General features: G+C 50.5%; 4 protein-coding genes across 4 annotated transcripts; 2 read left to right on the top strand and 2 right to left on the bottom strand.

Annotated features, from left to right (window-relative positions):
• Positions 1-22: 22 nt before the first annotated feature.
• On the top strand, positions 23-7,723 carry P152DRAFT_516934 (uncharacterized protein; the record flags this gene model as incomplete). Its single annotated transcript, XM_033682978.1, has 4 exons — positions 23-44; positions 154-296; positions 862-7,176; positions 7,229-7,723. The coding sequence occupies 4 exons, from the start codon at positions 23-25 to the stop codon at positions 7,247-7,249; spliced, it is 6,501 nt and encodes a 2,166-aa protein (XP_033530740.1). The 3' UTR covers positions 7,250-7,723.
• On the bottom strand, positions 7,429-8,366 carry P152DRAFT_403996 (PHB depolymerase family esterase; the record flags this gene model as incomplete). The annotated part of the gene is made up of 2 exons (XM_033676733.1): positions 7,429-8,148; positions 8,196-8,366. The coding sequence occupies 2 exons, from the start codon at positions 8,364-8,366 to the stop codon at positions 7,429-7,431; spliced, it is 891 nt and encodes a 296-aa protein (XP_033530741.1).
• Positions 8,367-11,702: 3,336 nt separating this feature from the next.
• P152DRAFT_169560 (MFS general substrate transporter) lies at positions 11,703-14,550 on the bottom strand. The gene is made up of 15 exons (XM_033674082.1): positions 14,113-14,550; positions 14,007-14,047; positions 13,873-13,945; positions 13,575-13,792; positions 13,356-13,492; positions 13,216-13,297; positions 12,953-13,151; positions 12,809-12,897; positions 12,584-12,747; positions 12,434-12,521; positions 12,332-12,379; positions 12,209-12,269; positions 12,112-12,141; positions 11,934-12,040; positions 11,703-11,878 (listed from the first exon to the last, which is right to left on the bottom strand). The coding sequence occupies exons 1-15, from the start codon at positions 14,246-14,248 to the stop codon at positions 11,807-11,809; spliced, it is 1,545 nt and encodes a 514-aa protein (XP_033530742.1). The 5' UTR covers positions 14,249-14,550; the 3' UTR covers positions 11,703-11,806.
• Positions 14,551-14,558: 8 nt separating this feature from the next.
• P152DRAFT_423360 (uncharacterized protein) lies at positions 14,559-17,472 on the top strand. Its single transcript, XM_033677207.1, has 2 exons — positions 14,559-15,528; positions 15,604-17,472. The coding sequence occupies exons 1-2, from the start codon at positions 14,902-14,904 to the stop codon at positions 17,134-17,136; spliced, it is 2,160 nt and encodes a 719-aa protein (XP_033530743.1). The 5' UTR covers positions 14,559-14,901; the 3' UTR covers positions 17,137-17,472.
• The last annotated feature ends 1,386 nt before the right edge of the window (positions 17,473-18,858 follow it).

Below are 18,858 nucleotides of genomic sequence, written 5' to 3' on the forward strand. Positions count from 1 at the left end.
AGGGTCGTGCTAGAAGTCCAACATGGAGCACAATGCACCGTCGAGTAGGCTGGCTCCCAGTCCAGGCGATTAACTCCATAAAGGTACCTTGCATGAAGATGGGTCATCTTGTCTTCGACGCAAGCTCCATTTGTCCATCTTCCTGACTTCCAGCCTTCTCCCCACCAGAGGTCACCGTGTTTGGCAATGCTTGCGGCGACTGCACAGCGGAAGTGGATGGGGTCGCATTGGTATCTTGGCTCCTCAGTGAACGCTTGTTAAACATTGGCTCGAAGGTGTACACTCCTACAAATCTGGTCAGTATATGGTCCGCAAGGAGATTCCCAATGCCGTACCGCCAGCCACGCCTGCAACCAATGCAGCAGCAAATGAAATGAATCCTCCCGCTCGACTCATCTTGCAGTCCCCTCCGTCCAGACACTGAATGACGGTGGCACGAGTAACAATCGATTCGTAGAACGCAGTCAATGTCAAATGCGAAGAGCCATTAAAAGTCAATGCCGCGATAATGCCAGGTCCCGATGAAGTTGACGTCTTGAGTCTTGAGGATGCCCTGAAATCTGAGCAATATTAACAGAATGTCCAGCGATGGGATCCTGAATCACGTGCCTTCAGTCAATTGCCCCACTTTTAGCTCGACGCGTCTGGACGCGTCTGCCATCCATCCGATCGGATCGAGGCATCCAACTACGAACGTCGAATGAACATCACGAATTGTCGAATTCATAATACGCAACGCACGGCCATATCTTCAATCTCTTCGCAGCCTGCCGCCTCCAACATTATTTGGAACTTAGGTCCTTTTGAGTTCACCATGAAATATTCTCCACGAATACACACACTCTAATGAGACGGTGGGAGATCACGGGAATAGTTCCTGACTCGGAAGAGGAGGACGACAGTCTAGACGAAAGCAGGAATCCGATTTCTGGATTAGCCATAGATTCCCATGGCTCACAATTACTTGTTGGACTGGAGAAAGATGACCATCATGACCCCGTCCCCCATGGGCCGACACGAAGCCCAAACCCCCCTGGAACACCTTCCATCCACAGTGACAGAGGAGTTCGAGGGTCAGGAGAGGATCATTGCTCACAGAAGAGCACACTCACTACGGCTTCATCAGCATTAACCGTTCTTTCTCAAACGCCGGATACCTCTCCATTTACGAATCTACATCCTGGCCCATCAACACCTCCTCGAGCTCCCCTCAACTCCAATACTTTACACCAAACTTCAGAGAGCGGCCCAGACATACGCCTCTTCACCAGGAATCTAAGGACAAGAAAGGATAGACAACTATTCCCTTACACTTCAGAATATCTGGAGTTCAATCGTCGAATTAAGAATTCTGGGATCCCAATCGCCGAGCTTGGCCCAGCAGCGCGGAGAGCCTACGATGCTCACCGGCACAAGGAGAATGCGGCCATCGAACCCCAAAATACCGAAACGCAATCTTCTGAACGAGAATACGGTGAGAATGGTGAGGAGTGCCGGAGCTCACCTATCCGCGCCTCCCCTCTACCAGACTCCGGCCGGACCGAACCTACCACACCCAAGGTCATTGAAAGCGATGAAGAATCCGTACCTGACTTGAGCATTGTGGTCCGAAGGAACGGCAACAAGCGTCTAAAGCTTGCCACCTCCTCCACCCGCAGGAGGAATCGTTCAGAAGCGAACTCCCGACCCGGACCTAGCCCGTCAACTCCACAAGATATATTCGATATTCCCGATTCATCGCCTTCCGCCCGGAGTGCTAGTCCTGCTGAAGCCCCGCGATTTCGTATGCCGAAGGGGTTTCAGAATGGTATACCCACACCGACTGCCAAGAAGCCTGCGGGAGCTGTTCCCCATCCCACATCCACGAGGGCGAAAAGCCACCATCGGTCCGTTGCTCAGGGTGCCGACCAAATCGATGGTCGACGGGAAGCCGCGCAGACCCCTTTGTTGGCCATCTCTTCGGACGATGACTCAGACAAATCAGCCTCCGCAGAACAGTCTTTGCCCGGCAATGAATCGGAAGATCATAGTCAGTTACGGCAAGTCACACGAAGAATCAAAGGTGTCCTTCCAGCTTCCTGGGTTAGGCTGGATCGACAGGCGCAGGATAGCCGACAGAAATCAAAGCAGGATTTGCATCTAAAGTCTACGCAGAGACCTGGGCCCGGGAAGGGGATTGCGGTCCGAGTCAATCGGAGTCCTTTTCGAAGCGAGGCTCAAGACGCGCAACTCACCCTCTTCAGCGACTCCGAATCGTCCATTGCCACGTCTTCGAGAAACAATACTCCGCCGATCAGAACCAATCCTACTCCTACTGGCAGCAAAGAACAACCTCTTCCTGCCGCCGATGATACCGAGACGTTTGATGATCTCGAGAATGAACCCCATGACGACTCGTTCTTCTATGAAGAGCCCATCCGTGACGCACCTTCAGCATGGAACAACCGCATGTCTCATCAGCCCAAAATTACGGAAGCGTTCTCCAGGCCTGTTCGGTCTCCACGTGGACTTATTCGCGAGTCCAATAACTATGCGACCAATCAACCAAAGCGACGCAATGCTGATAAACACAGAATGCCTCAACCACGGCGCCCAAGTAAATCTGTGCAGCTGAGCATCCTTGACGTTGAGCCGACTGAAATGATGAACAGCACCGGTGAAATTCCACACTTTCTACGCCTGTCCCTCCGAGAAGCCAAGAAACGACCGGACCATGGAAGGCATTCACCAGGCTCAAAGCACATTCGCTTACAGAACGCCACTGATACAGCCGATGCCCAGGATACACTAACCAGGTGGCGTACCCGTTCCATATCTCATAGGCCCCTTCCAGGCCGCATGCCCTCTGGGGCTACTCCTGGTCACCTAGCAACGAGGGCTCCATTCCAGCGACAATCCAAGCTTCCTTCTCCAATACCTTTTGGGCCACAATCCCATGAAGGTTCCAAACGTCCGCGATTAAAGTCCGGGCATCGACAACTCTTACTCCCGGAGTATCCCCTTTCCAATCCTCCCTCAACCGAGCAGTTAAATGCCGATGAGCCAGAAGAAGCTAGTCCGAAACAGAAGAGGAGGAGTACCACTCTCCAAAATCGGTCGCACAAGCCAATTGCTCGCTCAAAGTATCGCAATGCCCAGCTTGAGGCCGTCGAATCAGAGTACAATTATAGTCACCAGTCGACTGCATTCCAGAAAGGGTTGCAGAGAGTCAATACTCAGTTCCTGAGATCAAAAGATGCTGAACAGAGGAACAGAATTGGCCTCCATCTTCAAACCCGAACACTTGGCTTCAATTCCTCACATCGACATGGCCCGCCGATTTCAACTATCATAGTGAGAGAGACCAATTCGGAGCCAGGTGTGACACCCCACCCTTCACCAAATATCTCTCGACCCCGACGGCGAAAGGTTACCCCAAGCCGAGTGGAAGTAGATCTACGGGAGTACCGCCAGCCAAGTGAGCCCTTGCCGGTGGATTCAATTGTCGAGGACCAATACACACGATCACAAGATGACACCAATTCCCTTTATGGTCTTCAGCCTTATGGAGCTCGATACCCGGTTACCTTTGACATGTCTTTACTTCCCTCTGACACGTACTTTCATGATTCCACGTTCATCGGCAGTGGAGATCTGCGTCTTGCTTTGGATGCCAGAAGCCGTGATTTCGACCACCGACGAGGCACGATGACAATCCGATTCGCATCGCAGGAGTTCCACTTTGGCCCTTGGAATGAAGAGACATCGTCGCAATTGACGGACATCTTCCAACGTTGTGGAACGCTGGTTCAATCTGCATCACAATGCGATGATCCAGCAACGCCAATGTCAGAGGTTATACTGGTCCTGCGTAGCCTCATCAAGCATTTCGCTTCTTTTCTAACCTTCGTCGACCCGATAGACCGGGAAAACTTCTCTTCGAAGCTCCAATATTCATTGAAGCCCTTCCTCGAAGTCATACGCGAAGCAGCGTCCACACCGAATAGCCTCTCAATCTTCGTGACGGCCCTCCTGCGAGCTATTACATACACGATTATTTTACTACATATTAGTGTCTTTGCCTGTTCGTCCGGAGAACTTGCTCGACAGCCAACACAAGATCTGAAGCTCCTGAGAGACGAGGTCACGAAAGCATCGTTCTCTCTTATTATTCGGTGTAGCATGCCGCAGATCCGCGCTTTTCTCGAGGATAGCAAGCGACGGGAATCGAGAGAAGCGGGCATCCGGAACGACCAGGCCGCCATTGAAGCCGTAGTCGTCCTTTATTGGGTCTACCATCGACCACTCTCGGAAAAAGATGCGAATCAGGACATGTTCTGGTCTCAATTCAACTTGGCAGTTGACTGCACCCCATCGTCCATTACCAACGTGGCCGAGTTTGATAGGCTCTGGTATAGCATGTTCACCCTGCTCCCGTTGGTGCAGTTTGACAGTGGTGGAATACCTCGAACTCCAGGTCAGCATTCCGGAGCGAACAACTGGGGTCTTGTCAAATTGCTCCTAGGACGATTGATTGAACTTTATCCACCAACCTCTCAAAAGGTCGGAACCACTCTCAATGAATACGTGCGAGCCGTTCTTTCACGATGCCTTGTACTCCTAACACAGTGGGGTTGGCATCGTTGCGAGTTGATCCTCGGGATGATTTTCGATTTCTTCGCTAAGAGGGGTCTTTCATTCCTTCGAAAGGAGGATGGGCACTCGTCTCCGAGGTTTCTGGACGACCGTCTTCAGACATACGAACTCAAACCTTCCTTGGACGACAAGTCTTTCCACATTTTTCTCAAAATGTTGTGGTTCAATACACACTGGCTGACAGCCAATCTGGAGCCGAAGAAAGTCCTGAACATCGTCTACAGGTTCATCCCCAACCACGGCCGAGAATACCCCAAGGAAAAGGCCATGCTGCAGAGCGATCTGGACGCTTTGAGAAACCATCATGACTTGCTATGCACATTATATCTGTGCTCGCCAACTGGGTATCGGCTGAAATTAGACTGGATTTGGCAGCTGGTGGACTTTTCGAGTTCGCATATTCAGGCATGCCAAGTCAATGTACGCACTTGGGCAAGAATTGCTCGTGGACTGCTTGAGCAGCGTAGCGAGGTCATCTGCTTGAAAGAGTTAGCAACTCGCTTCGAATCGATTGTCTCCGCAATGGTGTCTCAATATCACCTTGCTCGGACTGAGGCAGAATCGGTCTATGATGATAGCCAGGGTAGCCACGAAGGCATGGTTTCCGAAGCAGTGCTAAGAGCCACTATCATTAGCAACCAAACCACAGTTTGCTCCGTTCTCACGAATGCAATGGTTGGACTGAGAGACGCTGCAATATGCGGCAAAGAACCGGCTGATATTGCTCCTCTTCTGGACTCGTCTGTGTTCGACTTGGTATTCCCCTTGTGTCGGTCCACTACCTATGTCCCTAGGGCAACATTGATGGAGACACTACGTGTTGTATACGCATTCGTGGAACTGATTAACCGGCAGCGCACCGAATCTACGCAATCCCAAGGCACAGATGCGACTCAGAACACGATCATGAGCTCTCAAGCCGACCGTTCCGCGATTCCAAGGCAGAATCCTCCAAGTTTGTGCGAGAATGTCGAGATTGTCGTCCTTCAACGAATCGAAAACTCCCTCGCACGACTTCTCTCGGACAGTTTCGGGGCCGACTTGCCACCAGAGGATGAATTCGTTGCTTACCTTGTGGAAGTTTGGGTACTCCTTGCCTCGAGCACTGTTTCGCTCGGTATTCATGACTGGTCATACTATATCAATTCATACAACCCCGGTTCTTTCTCTTTGCTCGCAGACAAGTCTCCAAAACGAAGGTTTGGCCCGCTACTCCTCGCAAAGATCATCTTTCTATATCCCGCCGCATATACGGAACACCGAGAATTTTTCCTTACGGCATGGTTGGTGTCCTTGGCTGAGCGAGAAGCACTGGTGAAATACCAGAACATTTTCACGACGGCCATTCTGAACGTGGCACTGGATGATACACTCGTGGACAACCTTCCTGTTTGCAGGAATCCGCAGCGCGATTCATTCGAAATTTCGCCCGCAGAATTGAAGGAAAGGCGCATGGCCATCATATCGTCCGTCTTTTCCAACATGCGGAAACACTACGATCACAGCAAACGATCAGGCAGTTTCCCAGACGTGCAGAAGGAATACGTCAGCATGTTGCAGCCGCTTCTGACTGCCATGAAATCCTATTCTTTTGAGCTGCATCCCTATGGCACGACTGGTCCAACTCCTCTGCCCAACAGGGGACGATACGTGGAGTTCATCCAAACTCTTCTGCTTAACTGGCAGCAGTATGTTGATGTGATCCTGCCATTCGATCAGTTCTTCACAAACAACCCAGCCTTCCCTCAGCCTGATTCCGATCCTGCTTACGTGGCGGCAAAGATTATGTCACTGGGTCTCGCTGTCACGGATATACGCACAGCAAAGGAGCTCGTGTCTTTCGTCTTAAACCTTATAGACCCAACTGCTCCCGAGGAGACTCGATCCTTGCTCGTCATCCAGCTAGTTAAAGCAACGTTAGATGGCCACGGCGAAATCGACAAAACCACCCCAACTCTCCTGAGTCTGTTCGTCTACTCCATCTTTCCTCCATACATCGAAGTCTCCTTGGGGAGTCCAAGTCCGTCCATCCTTGCGACACCGATGCTAGAAGCAGCGTCTCTCCTATTCCAAGGCTTGTTGACTCGATTAAATGTCTGCAACTCGGAGAGCAGGAAATCCGGCGTTCAATTGATCACTAGTATCCTCACGACCATCCAAACCGCAATGATGGCTCTGATGCGAGATTGCTCGATCCTTCGAGAGGTTTCTGTGCTTCGCAGTCTCGAGCTACATGCCAGGGTTATCATTTCCACCCTAGCACCGCTAGATTACCTGCAAAGGCGACAGAATGTCATCACAGCTTCAACCCATGCAATATGGGACCTGGTGTCTGTCTTTCTTGACATTGCTAAGGTCCTTCTGGGGCAAGAGGAGGTCATCGGCTCGATGATCAATCTGAAGCGAGCGAAGGTGGACAACTACTTCCTTGCTATCAGAAGCTACTGTGGGGATCAGATTGGCCGTCACCTGAAATCCTGTTGGAGGAATGAAGGCAACAAAGCTTACACGTTGCAGGGTAGAAAATGGGTGAACGTTGAAGTAACCACGGGATCATTTGGCGAAGAGAAGGATCGACTTATGCTGGCGATAGAGGATCTTTATCATTCATTGATGTCGTATCCGTCACTTAAAAGTTATGATATTTTCTAATGTCTTGGACGGCCTCGAAAGCAACTGAGAATGTTCACAGGGGTTCAAAAGCCATCGCATTGTTCAGTTAAGATACCCATTCTCAATTTGATGATCTCATGCAATCGGGAGCGTTCCCCAATTATGAATTCAAGGCATATTTTACAATCCAAAGAATTCAAGGATTTGCACAGGATGGACAGGAACAGTGTGTCCTACCCCCTGAGCGCTGTAACCGACCAACTTGGTTCCATCGCCATATATCAGCTTGGTGTACGACCGTTGTGGTGTGTTAGGAACTTGCTCCGTAAGCTGAACCCCGTGAATGTTACTCCACTGCTTCAATGTCTCCTCTAAATTCGGATATGTCACCAGTCGATCGCTAGTCCCATGCCACACTTGCACCCGGGGATACGTCCCATTATATCCCGGGTAAAAGGATCTAACCTGATCACCCCACTGCTGCGGCGTTTTGATGATCTTCCCCGCTGCACAGTCTGGATCAGCGGACAAAGGGCCAGACCCTGGCGAACCTGCTAAGCATCCAGCAGGTACGCCGGATATGGGTGCTCCGCCGGCAAAGACATCCGGGTACACGGCGCAGAGGACGTTCGTCATCATTCCCCCTGAAGACGAACCAGATGCGAACACCCTCTCCGGATCGGCGTTGTACTTTTGAATAGCGTACTTGACCATGTTGACATAGGCCAAGCTGTCGCTTCCGCCATTGTGCGTCAAACTGGCCGTCGTGGCAACGTCATGGCATCGTTCTCGATTATTCGCTCCCGGATAGATGACGATAAACCCTCGCTGGTCAGCAGCTTGCGTATACTCTTTTGTGCTGCTGTAGTATGCCTGCGCTGTCTGCATACAGCCATGCAGCTCGAAGACGTTAGTTTGAGATGACTAGAGTGGTTGACACTTCTTACTGCGACAAGTATAGCAGGATTCGGAGCAAGTTTGTCAGGAACCCAAATGTTCATCAATGCATTGCTAGGGTTCTCCCCAAAGTTCGTCACTTGTTGTAAGGACGCCGCGTACGCCGTGGCAGCGAAGAGAAGTGAGAGCACGAAGCTCCAGGATTGATGAAACGACGCCATAAGTACGGAGTTCTTGCCACTAACGACTGAGAGAATGCTGGTAAATTCGAGCTTGAACGCTGGATTGTGACAACGTAGCAATGGAACAGGCAACAGAGGACTTAAATACTGAAGTAGGCAAAGTAGAACTGAAGCAATATCAAACTTATCGGCATGTAAATACGGGATGCGTCACATTCGAGTGCTCCATCTAGATAGACTGCATCTCGCCGGGTTCAAGCATCGTGGAAATTGGGTGAGACTCATTACAAAACACCCAAGATCCTAATACTTCCGATTAATGGGCAGCAGAAATAAAGGACCGTCTAGAATTAGCCCAAGAGTTCAGGAAGTCCTTTGAAGAGTCTGGCGGGGAAGCCACAAATTTCATGCCATGAAGTTTCGATATTAAATATATTGCTCGCCCTATCTCCACAAAACAGAGGGTTTAGCCTCCCGGGAACCGAGTATATCCAGGTTTGGAATTAGGGCACGCAGCTCGGCAGTTAGTAAATGCCATTTGAAATATCAGTAAATCGGATTCTGGCTTTGACCTTAATCAAGGGAGACTCCACATGCTTTACTGAAGAACTAGTTGGTCCAGGCAGCATCGTAGCTCACCCCCAGCAGGCTTGGTGGCTTTAGGAGTTGGTGACAAGCATTCACCAAAGAAATAAATGCCTTGTCGATTCTCAATACTAGGGCTGGACGCGAATATTCGTAGTCGAATACGAATAAAATTTAGAATTTCCGCTTACTAATATTCGTACGAATAATATTCGCATTATTCGTAATTATTCGTAATTATTCGTCTATCTCTGAAGCTATTTCCATGTATCTCGCATCGGAGAGATGGTCGACAGAGAGCTTTGCGCTGGGGTCACTTGGCTTGCTGAATCGTCAGGAGTGATCAATTCGACGCTATTGATATGCTTTGTATCTCTTAGAGCTCAAATCCTCCAGATCGTGTTCGGGTAAACAAAAGTCGCGACTGCTGGGCATTCATTCATTGGCTCGACTTTTGTCGAATAAGTCTTGGCATTATTTACGAATATTCGCGAATAATACGAATAAAACGTCTCAAAACTTAGTCGAATACGAATAGAATAATCGTTCAAGAGGAAAAGTCGAATACGAATAGCCAAAATCCTTATTCGTGTCCAGCCCTACTCAATACCGAGGAACAAGAAAGCGGGATATCCGTATCTATAGTTAGCCTAGCTCGATAATTTTTGGTTCTTTTTTGCGCTTCTAGCCAGTCCCCCTATCATGCCGCAGCAACAAATCAAATCACTGGCGCATCACTGTTGACAGAGATATGAAACGTTCCGTTGGCAAGGAAGTTAGATTTTTGTTCTTACTGAAAACGACGCTTTTGAACCCTAATAGCAAACCGCTTGATCAACCTAATATTTGCAGAAGACAGACTTCCCCCTTGTGAATCATCTAAACGCTGCTAAGAGGCTCGTCGTCGATCCGGGTCATTGCAATGAAGGGAGGGGGCATCGTGCTGGCAGTCTTCACCAATTTCTTCGGTAGAAATAAAGTAATCCCGTCATCGAACTCCTCAGCCATTTATCTAGTGTTATATACCAGCACCCTGGGAACGAGGATTATAGAGCTACTATGAGGCAGTCAGAGCCGGCCTCCTCATTCTCTAGTTGCGGAAGAGAAGCGTCTTGGTTCAGCAATCGAAGGATAATGTCTCTATATACCTAATTTAGCAGAGAAGGAAATTATCAGGGGTTTTAAAGTACCGTCTGGGGTGTGTTTCCATTCCATATAATATTATATCCCACTTCAGTAAGCTTTTTATACCCGTCAAGCAGTTGATCATCCAATATGCCTCGACTGTGCTCTTCATACTAAAGTCCCTGCTATTTGCGTTAGCTATCAACCTCAGTATCTAAGCTTTTGTGTCCTTGGTGTCCTTGGTGCCCTTGGGGTTCCTGGGTGCCTCTGGCTTTTAGGTCTTCGACTTCGGTACTGGTTGCCCCTGCTGCATGGTTTGCAACGTTTAGGCTCTCCCGTAGTGTCCAGTGTATAATACCAGACCTTTTGTGCTTGTCGCAATATACCGCGTGCTTGTCACAGAAGCCGGTTGTCTTGCACACCCGGAAGCTATGTATGGTAGGCATGGGGGTGGTGATATAGGGAATGCGGAGAATCGATATTGAAATAGCCAGTGGCTGAGAGATGGTTGAGAGATGGTTGAGAGGTAGAGGGATATGAAGTTTAGAGGAGAGCTGACCTGAAAGATCTTCCGGAGTGTAGAAATTTAAAGGAAGGAAGGGAGGCAGTGTGGGCTATGATGAAGAGTAGAAAGACTAATAGTAGAAGAGTGAATGGCAAGAAGTGGTGAATGTATGAAGAGCTAATGAGTAACCAATGAATGAACGAGTGAAGGGGTAACGAGGGAGTTGATAATGGAGGAATTGGTCCCGATGGAATTGGGAAGGTGATGACAGCGACCACAGCACCACGACTCCAACATAATTAATGGACATACCTGTACTTGGCTTCCTCAACGACACGATTTTAACCTTGGATTGAAACCACTTTTTTCGATCTTCGATATCAAATCACCCTCCGACGTCCTGAAGTCGGCCCCCAGTGTGCCAGAAACCATGGATCCTTTTACATTGGACCTGACCTTATTAGAACACAACACTGTGCTTGCCTTCTGCCTTTAACCACGCACCTCTTTCTGATTCTGTTGAGATCTTATCAATTACTGGTAATCGGAAGAGTCACCTAAGACACACGATGATCATTTGGACCTGACGTTTCGAGTGCACCGCTGGGGGTGGCTTTCAGGCAATGGTTGAAGTATCCAAAATCTGGAAATCACCAGCACCGACGAAGGCACAGCTTTACTATCTTATACGTTCCTTTCAATCAGATAGTTTGCTGCCATCTTGATCGTCGGTTTACGTAGACTGCACTGTGGCTGCTTTCGTCAAAGCAACTGGGCCATGACCGTACAGCGATACAATGAGAAAGCACCGATAGATGCCAAAAATATAGATAGATTGAAGTTGATCCTTAATGAGCGTACACACTACAGGAATACGCTCATCTTATATGTTCTGTATACAATTGATGGTCGTGGGGACCTTGGTTTCCTCAAAACGAGCGAAGAAGCAAAGAAAGAAGCGTTGGTGATATCGTGGGGTGTGGGATGCTCCTCCACGTGGGAACCAAGGGGGAACCATGGGGGAACCATGGGGGCTAGACCACCTAAATACGACTAAGAAATGGGGGCTTGGTAGAGAGACCGGCGGATCCCGAAAAATAGAGATGTCCTGAAAGCCTAATCTCTGACAGATGCACCAATGAAAACACAGATATTCTGTGACAGGAACACCTACATAGTACTACACCGGAGGTGTGGGGCGGTCATGGGGCACGGTTAAGGCGTTTAGGACTAAATATTCCTAAGGCCCTTCCAACCTTGCTGCTTACATGGCCCAGCCAAACCGCTGTCTATTTCGCTTTCCTATATTCCTAAGGCGCAATCCGTGGGCATACATCTTAAGAGAAAAGTTAGTAATGAGTTCGAACATTATTTCATGATAAAGGACTTACGATCGGTAAGAAGGGGAGGCCTAGTCCGATTGATAGAAATGCTAGCATACCAACGCCCCAACCAATGCCAAGAGTATCAAACAGTTGATCACCGAATAACGGGAAGACTAAATATTGAGGTTAGCCCTCTGGAATTATCGAGTGATATATAGGGGAGGATCTGGTTAATCATACGTACCACCCGCGAATAAGCATCGAAGCACGGAAACTATGGGAGGGTTGTCCGTGTTAGAGCGGCCTAAAAGACTAGGGTGTTGTTATTGATTCTAACTTACGTCCAGCTAAAGCAGAGGCCGGGAAGTCAAAGCTGTCGATGATGTACAGCTGAATCGCCAGCTATATAAATACAAGGTTACTGACCCGCCTAGAAGTCGCATTAAGAGCCAGTGTGAACTTACATATGTGTTCGTGACTCCAATGCTGAATATAGCCATGCCTAACAGGGGCTAATGAAGATTAGAAATAAGGATGGTAAGCATGGGTTGGATTAATAAACGGACCACGATGAAATGCGTCTTCAGAGCACTAAATCCATATATGAAAAGTCCGACCGCCACCAGCAAGGCTCCCGGGAAGGCACTCAATAATCTGGCAGCCAGCTTTATGTGAGTCGCTGTTACATGAGAGTGGCATCACCGGGGATCTAATACCTGGACTCGGGCTTGTAGTCTCCTTGGACTTGCCTCTTGTAAATGATATCCAGCACTTTGGCGGTCACTAGCATACCGATTAGGGCACCAACACCTACGGAAAGAAGGTCGACGCCGATGATGCCCTCGGAGTGGCCGTAACCGTCGCCCAGGACAATGTGGAACTGCGAATTTTTGAGCACATAGTTGGTGTCAGAGGGGTCAATAACAAATAGGGAGATGTACCGTGACAATGACGAGGTATAGTACTCCAAACACGAAGGCGTAATAGAGAGACAATAGCATGAGAGCCGGATCGAGAATGAGATACATAACTGGTAGGTCAGCAGCAGAAGCGAATGAAGGGGGCTAAGAACATGAGCAACTGACCTGGCCTAATAGCAGATCCTATCAATGAGGTGGCCGGATGCCTGTCCGGTTCTTCAGAGTTCAACGTGAGCACTGTGTAGAGCTGGTCGTCCGGCCGTTGATTTTGTTCCTTAGCCAATCTGCGACTGAGTAGGATAGGGACGTGAGACTCCTTGAGAGTAAACTGCGCACCAACTTCCAGCACTATAGAAACGATTGCCTAGTCCAATGGATCAGGTCGATTAGTCGAGGATCGCGAACGCATTGCAAGACTAGTAGCTTACCGGAACCCAGCACGTCCACCTCCAAGAAGCTCGCTCGGACATCCACCCACCGCAGACAGGCCCTAGTATGGGCCCCAGCATACTATGATAGGTCAGCGGAATAGGTCAGTCAACGTGAGGAACACTGGCTTAGAACCTACACTGCCGTGCCAATGGCTGCGGAAGCCTTTGCCCTGGTTCTCAGGTCCCAAATATCCGTGAGGACCCCACCAAGGACCGCAAGCGACGCCGACCCACCCGCTCCCGAGAAAAATCTACAGACAGCGAGCTGGGCAGTCTGATTCCCACAAATCAGCAATATGTTTCAAATCCCCGATATGGGGTAATGGCATAGCTGGACTCAGAAACGGGTGCTATACCGTCTGCGAAAAACCTGCTCCGATGCAAAAGGCGCAGAACACGACATTTCCTGTCCGAAGGACAATGGTTCGACCGAAGAATTCGCTCAGCGGGGCGAGGAAGATGGGCGCGACAGCGAAGGCAAGAAGGAAGACGGCGACTTGGAGAGCTCCCCGGATGGGGTTGGTTTCGCCAACATCGGCCATCATGGCTGGGAGGGATGGGGCAAAGATAGTGCCTTGTTGGAGGATGAAGTTAGCTAGAGGACCACACGTAGAATGGAATGGATTGGAAATTGGGGATGTACTGGGGGATTACTGGTGAATGGGGCCAAGAAGCAGTACAGCCCGACCATAACCGTGACAATCCATTTCTTCTCCGCCGTCCAACTCTGCCTTCCGGTTAGCTACCCGTGTCCCTTTTCAAGACACGGATTATGTTTCTGAACGTACTCGGGGGCTTTCTCCAGCTTCCGTGGAGAGAACGACAAGAGCTACGAGACGCACGAGTTTCAGCAAGACAGGATGCCCTTTGGCAAGATATGATCAGGGTATCTACCTGCATCAAGGTCCTTCAAATCCTCCCCCCCATACGTGATTCGATCCGGATTAGACTCTCGCTCCTTCAGGATCTCCTGGTAGCGAACTGCCACTCGAGATCGAGGTGGGCAAGTGCTGGGTTTGCTATCCGACATGTGAGAGAATGAGGGTTGGTTGAATATGATTGAAATGAAGAAGGATATTACTCTTGTTTTTTCTCAGACTCCGGTCTATAGGGACTATTTATATACTGTCTCTACAGCATCTCTACATATTTCCCTGCTGACGGCACCAGCAAGATTCGGTATCGGCCGACCGGAGCCGATCTGATAAAGTAGAATGCCGGAGAGCCCCTTGAGAGCCCTTGGTTTGGCTGCATTATCTCTCAGACCTGAGCGTTGGCGAGGTACAGGACGATCTAATACGGCATCCTTGATATATGAGACCCATTGTGGACCTGATAATCCTTGATCACAGAGGGTCGGACCGATGAATGGATCGGATTTAGGCCCCGCTTTTCTCGGCCGATGACTTCGTCTAGGACATCAAAGCCGGTCACACTTGGCTGTTTGGCTCTCGAATCACGGTGAATAAGTTCGATCTCCTAGAGCTCTGTCTCATACTTAGTTAGTAAGATCCCATCGAATGTGCCCCGACTCACATTAAATGCCAGCCTCGAACAGCCTCGCTGATATCGGGCCGCCCCAGTTAATCGGCTGGATTACGAGGTCGGATATAATGACATAAAACCACATTCCTATCGGCCGATGAATTCCCACGCCATCCTCTCCCTCTAGATTTACAGACCATGACGGAGGATGGTGCTTCATCTCGTAGTCGGCCAATCAGGTCGTGTCAGAGATGCCGCAACTTCAAAGTCCGCTGCAGTAGGGCCAGACCGCGATGTAAGAGGTGCATCGTCGCCGATGTCGACTGCGTGTACGCTTTTGGGGGCACGCCTTTTACCGGCATATCCCCCAGAAGCGAGTCCTCAGTCGAATTGGTCGTTTCGGAGGCTCAACCTGGGAACCCACGACATTCTGCGAAGAAGAGGCGGTTGGGTGACAATGACCGCGCCCAGGTTCCCTTCCAGGCCACATTTATGCTTCAACAGCGATCGCGTCCGGAGAGGAAAAGCCCTGATGGAATGCGGCCCAATTCAGTCGCCAAACGAGAACGTGCTATTCTCTCCTGTCTTCGATGCAGGAAGCTCAAGGTACGGTGTGACCGAGGCGTACCATGCACTCGCTGCGCAAACAACCACAGAAAATTGGAGTGTGTCTATTCCGATTTAAGTATCTCGGGGTTCTCCAACACCCATCCGGTCCATCTCAACAATTCGAACGCACTTGGCGGTGTCGCCACATACTTTGTTGACAACTACTGGGATCAACGGTTCCATAATGGCACACACTGGAAGAATTTACTCCACGAGGTGAGTCAGTGCGTAACATGCCAATTGTTACCGTCTTGCAGTCAAGGAATCCGGGAACTAATTCCGCCATATTAGATCGAGGAGCTTCTGCACAGAACTCCCGGGGAGCACACAGGAGATTTGTCGAACGGCGACCCGCATCCCCATAGTTCGGCAGGGGCTCCCGTTGTGCTCTCGATCAACTATCCCTTCAGCGACCATGACAACTCTCACCAATCCATCACGCTTCTTCTAAATAACCTACCACCGCGGTCTACTCTGGAAGCATTTATAGCCCATTACATGGACACGATCGAGAAGACGTACCACCTCCTAGACACTGATGCGTTCGAGACAGAGGTGCGAGATTTCTGGAGCTGGAAACGAGGATCCGCCAAGCCTCGACCCGACGACGGTTGGCTAGCCCAGTACTTCATGATCATCTCTCTAGGATGCCAGGCCCATGAATTCATTGCCCAGGCAACTAAATCGAACGGATACTCAGACTTGCCAAACCGTCTCTTAACAGGGGCAGAGATGTGTCTCCGACGCACCCCGTTCTTATTCCAACCGACACTGACAAACATCAGGACGCTCTGCTTGATGGTAATCTCTAAGCAGGTCTACACCATGTCCTGTCACCAGTCGGATACGTGCTGGCCGCTTACTGGGATGATCATTAGACTGGCCATGGGCATAGGGTTGCACACCGACCGCCTTCCTATTGTGGAATTGTGGTCCTGCCATGAGCGAAGAATGCGTCGACGGCTCTGGGCATCAGTTGTGTTTCTGGAGATGCGTCAATCGCTCATCTGTGGCATGCCTCTCCTGTTGCGTCCCTGCGACGTTGCCTGTCTATCGAAAGGCACTCCCTCGCCCTCATTCAACAACACCACCCCTTCCTCGGCAATAGAGAACCATAGCTGGACATCGTCGCCAGTATCGGCCGACTCCGAACCCACGCTTCTTGAGAGCACCTTCGGCACAGCGGTCCCGCTCCTGATCCAAGCAATTGACCTGGCCACCGGAGATACCGACGATCCCGCCACGTACACACAAGTCGTCCAAGTCGACGAAGCCCTTCGAAACCTCATCCGCTCCTCTGGCGTCGGTCTTCGACCACCAGTCTTCCGCACCGATACCGACTGGCCCTCCTCCACCTCCATCGATCTGGAAGCATGTACCCTCGACATCTTTTTCCGGCAGACTCTCCTAGCTCTACACTCGCGCTTCGTACTCGGCTCGACAACCTGCGCCGCAGCGGCGCACCCTGACTCAGGGTTGTCTTCCCTCGAGAGCGCCCTGGCAGTCTTGTCCCTGCAGCGGAGTCTCTGCGACGGCGATGGGTGTGAGCCCGCACAGAACAGCTCCACTGCCTGGTTTGCGGGACTGTTTCGGTATGAGTTCTTCACTGCAGCTATGACTGTGTGTTGTCAGCTTGTGCGAGGGCTGGTGGTTGAGGAGGGGCCGATGGCGGTTAGGCGGGAGGATGGGCCAGCGGGTATTATGCTGGAGGCCTTGAAATCGTGTAGGGATATTTGGAGCAGGGAGAGGAGCGCATCGGTGTGTAACGGAAAGGCACATGCGCTTGTTGATAAGTTGGTTGAGGTGTTGCAAGGGAGCCGGTGATAGTAAGGGAGTGGGGTCGAGGCTTTTTACGGTACGGTCCGTGACTATACTGTACGGCGCAGATTCGCGACTCAGAAGATACTGCCTGAGAATAGAACCGGGAGACTATGAGTGGGAACTAGTCTCCGGAGCTCAATTTGACTTGCTGCTGGCAATGCACAAGAACTGATGATGTGTCAGGGGGTTCGGCTGGTGTATCATGAAAGATGGATCGGATACTGCATTACGAAAAGTTTAGGCGCAAATGTTCTTTTCGTTAGACTGCTAGGAGGCAATCATCGTTATAATGTGCCTCGAGGCGTATAGATAGCCAATGACAGAAGGACAGTCTGCACCATCAACCCAGTTAGCTTCCCATTGGTAGAAACTACAGGTTTCCTTCTACTCATCCCAGTATCTTCTACTTCATACCCACGATCATGATTGCCTTCACTGACATCATGGCATTCACTGGCCCAATGTGAGCCAGTCGATTGCTATATTCCGATCGTATAGATGTGATCTCTGGTGCTTTTGCACTATAGGAAAGCTTTTCGGTGGCGTTGCGATGAGCCTTGCGTCTCCCGGATGCAAAAAATGCTACAAGTCCCACAATGGAGAGAGATCCCACGACGGTTCCAATAGCAATGTCGGCCCTTTCGCCAGTGGACCGACCGCTTGACGATTCGGCAGCAGTAGGAACACTACCGCATGAAGGTGTGGTAGCTGGAGGAGAGAACTCGGTCGACGTCACATTAAAGCAAGGCACTTGAATGTCAAAGTTGGTATTCTCCACGAAGGTCTGCAAGGTGAGGGCTGTTAGAGGCATTCACCCAACATTGTGGAGACCAGGAGCTGCAGTGACCGCCATGTTTCCGTACTACGAAGTTCGTGTGCTGGACGCGTGTGATGAAGGAGTGGCTGAACTTTGAGGAGGCCAGGGAGCAGCCGAACCTTTATACCGTGAAACGAACTCGTCTTCTTCCCTCCCAGCTCGCCTACGAAGTCAAAGGCGCGAAAAGCAGTTGGCCGCGGCTTCCGAATTCGGTCCTGTGAGAAGAGCGGGCGTAGAGGGACCAAACCTATTGGTTCAATCTAGGGGTAGGAGACGTATCAAATGGCGCCCTTAGCCTTAGAAGAGTAAACCCGCCTCCTGACCTTGGGAGAATCGGACGGGCCATTCCCAGCCGAGACTTGGCCAGCCAATTAGTCATGATATCGCCTCCATTCTTTTCTGTTGGAATGAAGTAGACTGGACTGATGTGTCCCCTTCGGTCTTTGAAGGAGACATGACCTGTGCTCTCGTCCGGTAGAGGGTCGCACGCTTCAGGCACCGCAGATGCGCCTCGTCCGGACTGCAATGTTCCGTATGGATCTACCGTTTCCTCCAAGCTTGGACCGGAACGACAGCCTCATTGGCGCGAATCCGGCGTTCTGAAGTTTTCCATCTGGCGATCACCTCTTGAAGAAGGGTGAGCGCGTGATCCAAGCCGTGTCGCACCTACGATGGAGCCATCCATACAAGGGCTGCAGGTTGCTATATTTCAGAGACAGCGACGCGTGGATTCGCTCGTATTCGCTCGTATGCATTCTCGGGGAATCTAATCCGAAGTTCCTGCGTGACAGCGTTGCGGCATCTCCGGGGCGGAGGCGTCGTGCATCCTGCATCCTGCGTCATGCATGTCCAGTGACAGCGCCATCGCTTCCTCACGACCCAGTTTGGGTTTGAGCGAACCCCTCCGC

The sequence above is a fragment of the Eremomyces bilateralis genome, assembly GCF_010015585.1.
Source record: "Eremomyces bilateralis CBS 781.70 unplaced genomic scaffold P152scaffold_27, whole genome shotgun sequence".
NCBI classification, from domain to species: domain Eukaryota; kingdom Fungi; phylum Ascomycota; class Dothideomycetes; order Eremomycetales; family Eremomycetaceae; genus Eremomyces; species Eremomyces bilateralis.

Coding starts and splice junctions, on each gene's coding strand:
- P152DRAFT_423360 (XM_033677207.1), top strand. CDS start 14,902: ATGACGGAGGATGGTGCTTCATCTCGTAGTCGGCCAATCAGGTCGTGT. Junction 15,529..15,603: donor GGAAGAATTTACTCCACGAG/GTGAGTCAGTGC, acceptor CCGCCATATTAG/ATCGAGGAGCTTCTGCACAG.
- P152DRAFT_169560 (XM_033674082.1), bottom strand. CDS start 14,248: ATGTCGGATAGCAAACCCAGCACTTGCCCACCTCGATCTCGAGTGGCA. Junction 13,946..14,006: donor AAGCTGGAGAAAGCCCCCGA/GTACGTTCAGAA, acceptor ACCGGAAGGCAG/AGTTGGACGGCGGAGAAGAA. Junction 13,793..13,872: donor CTTCTTGGCCCCATTCACCA/GTAATCCCCCAG, acceptor TCCTCCAACAAG/GCACTATCTTTGCCCCATCC.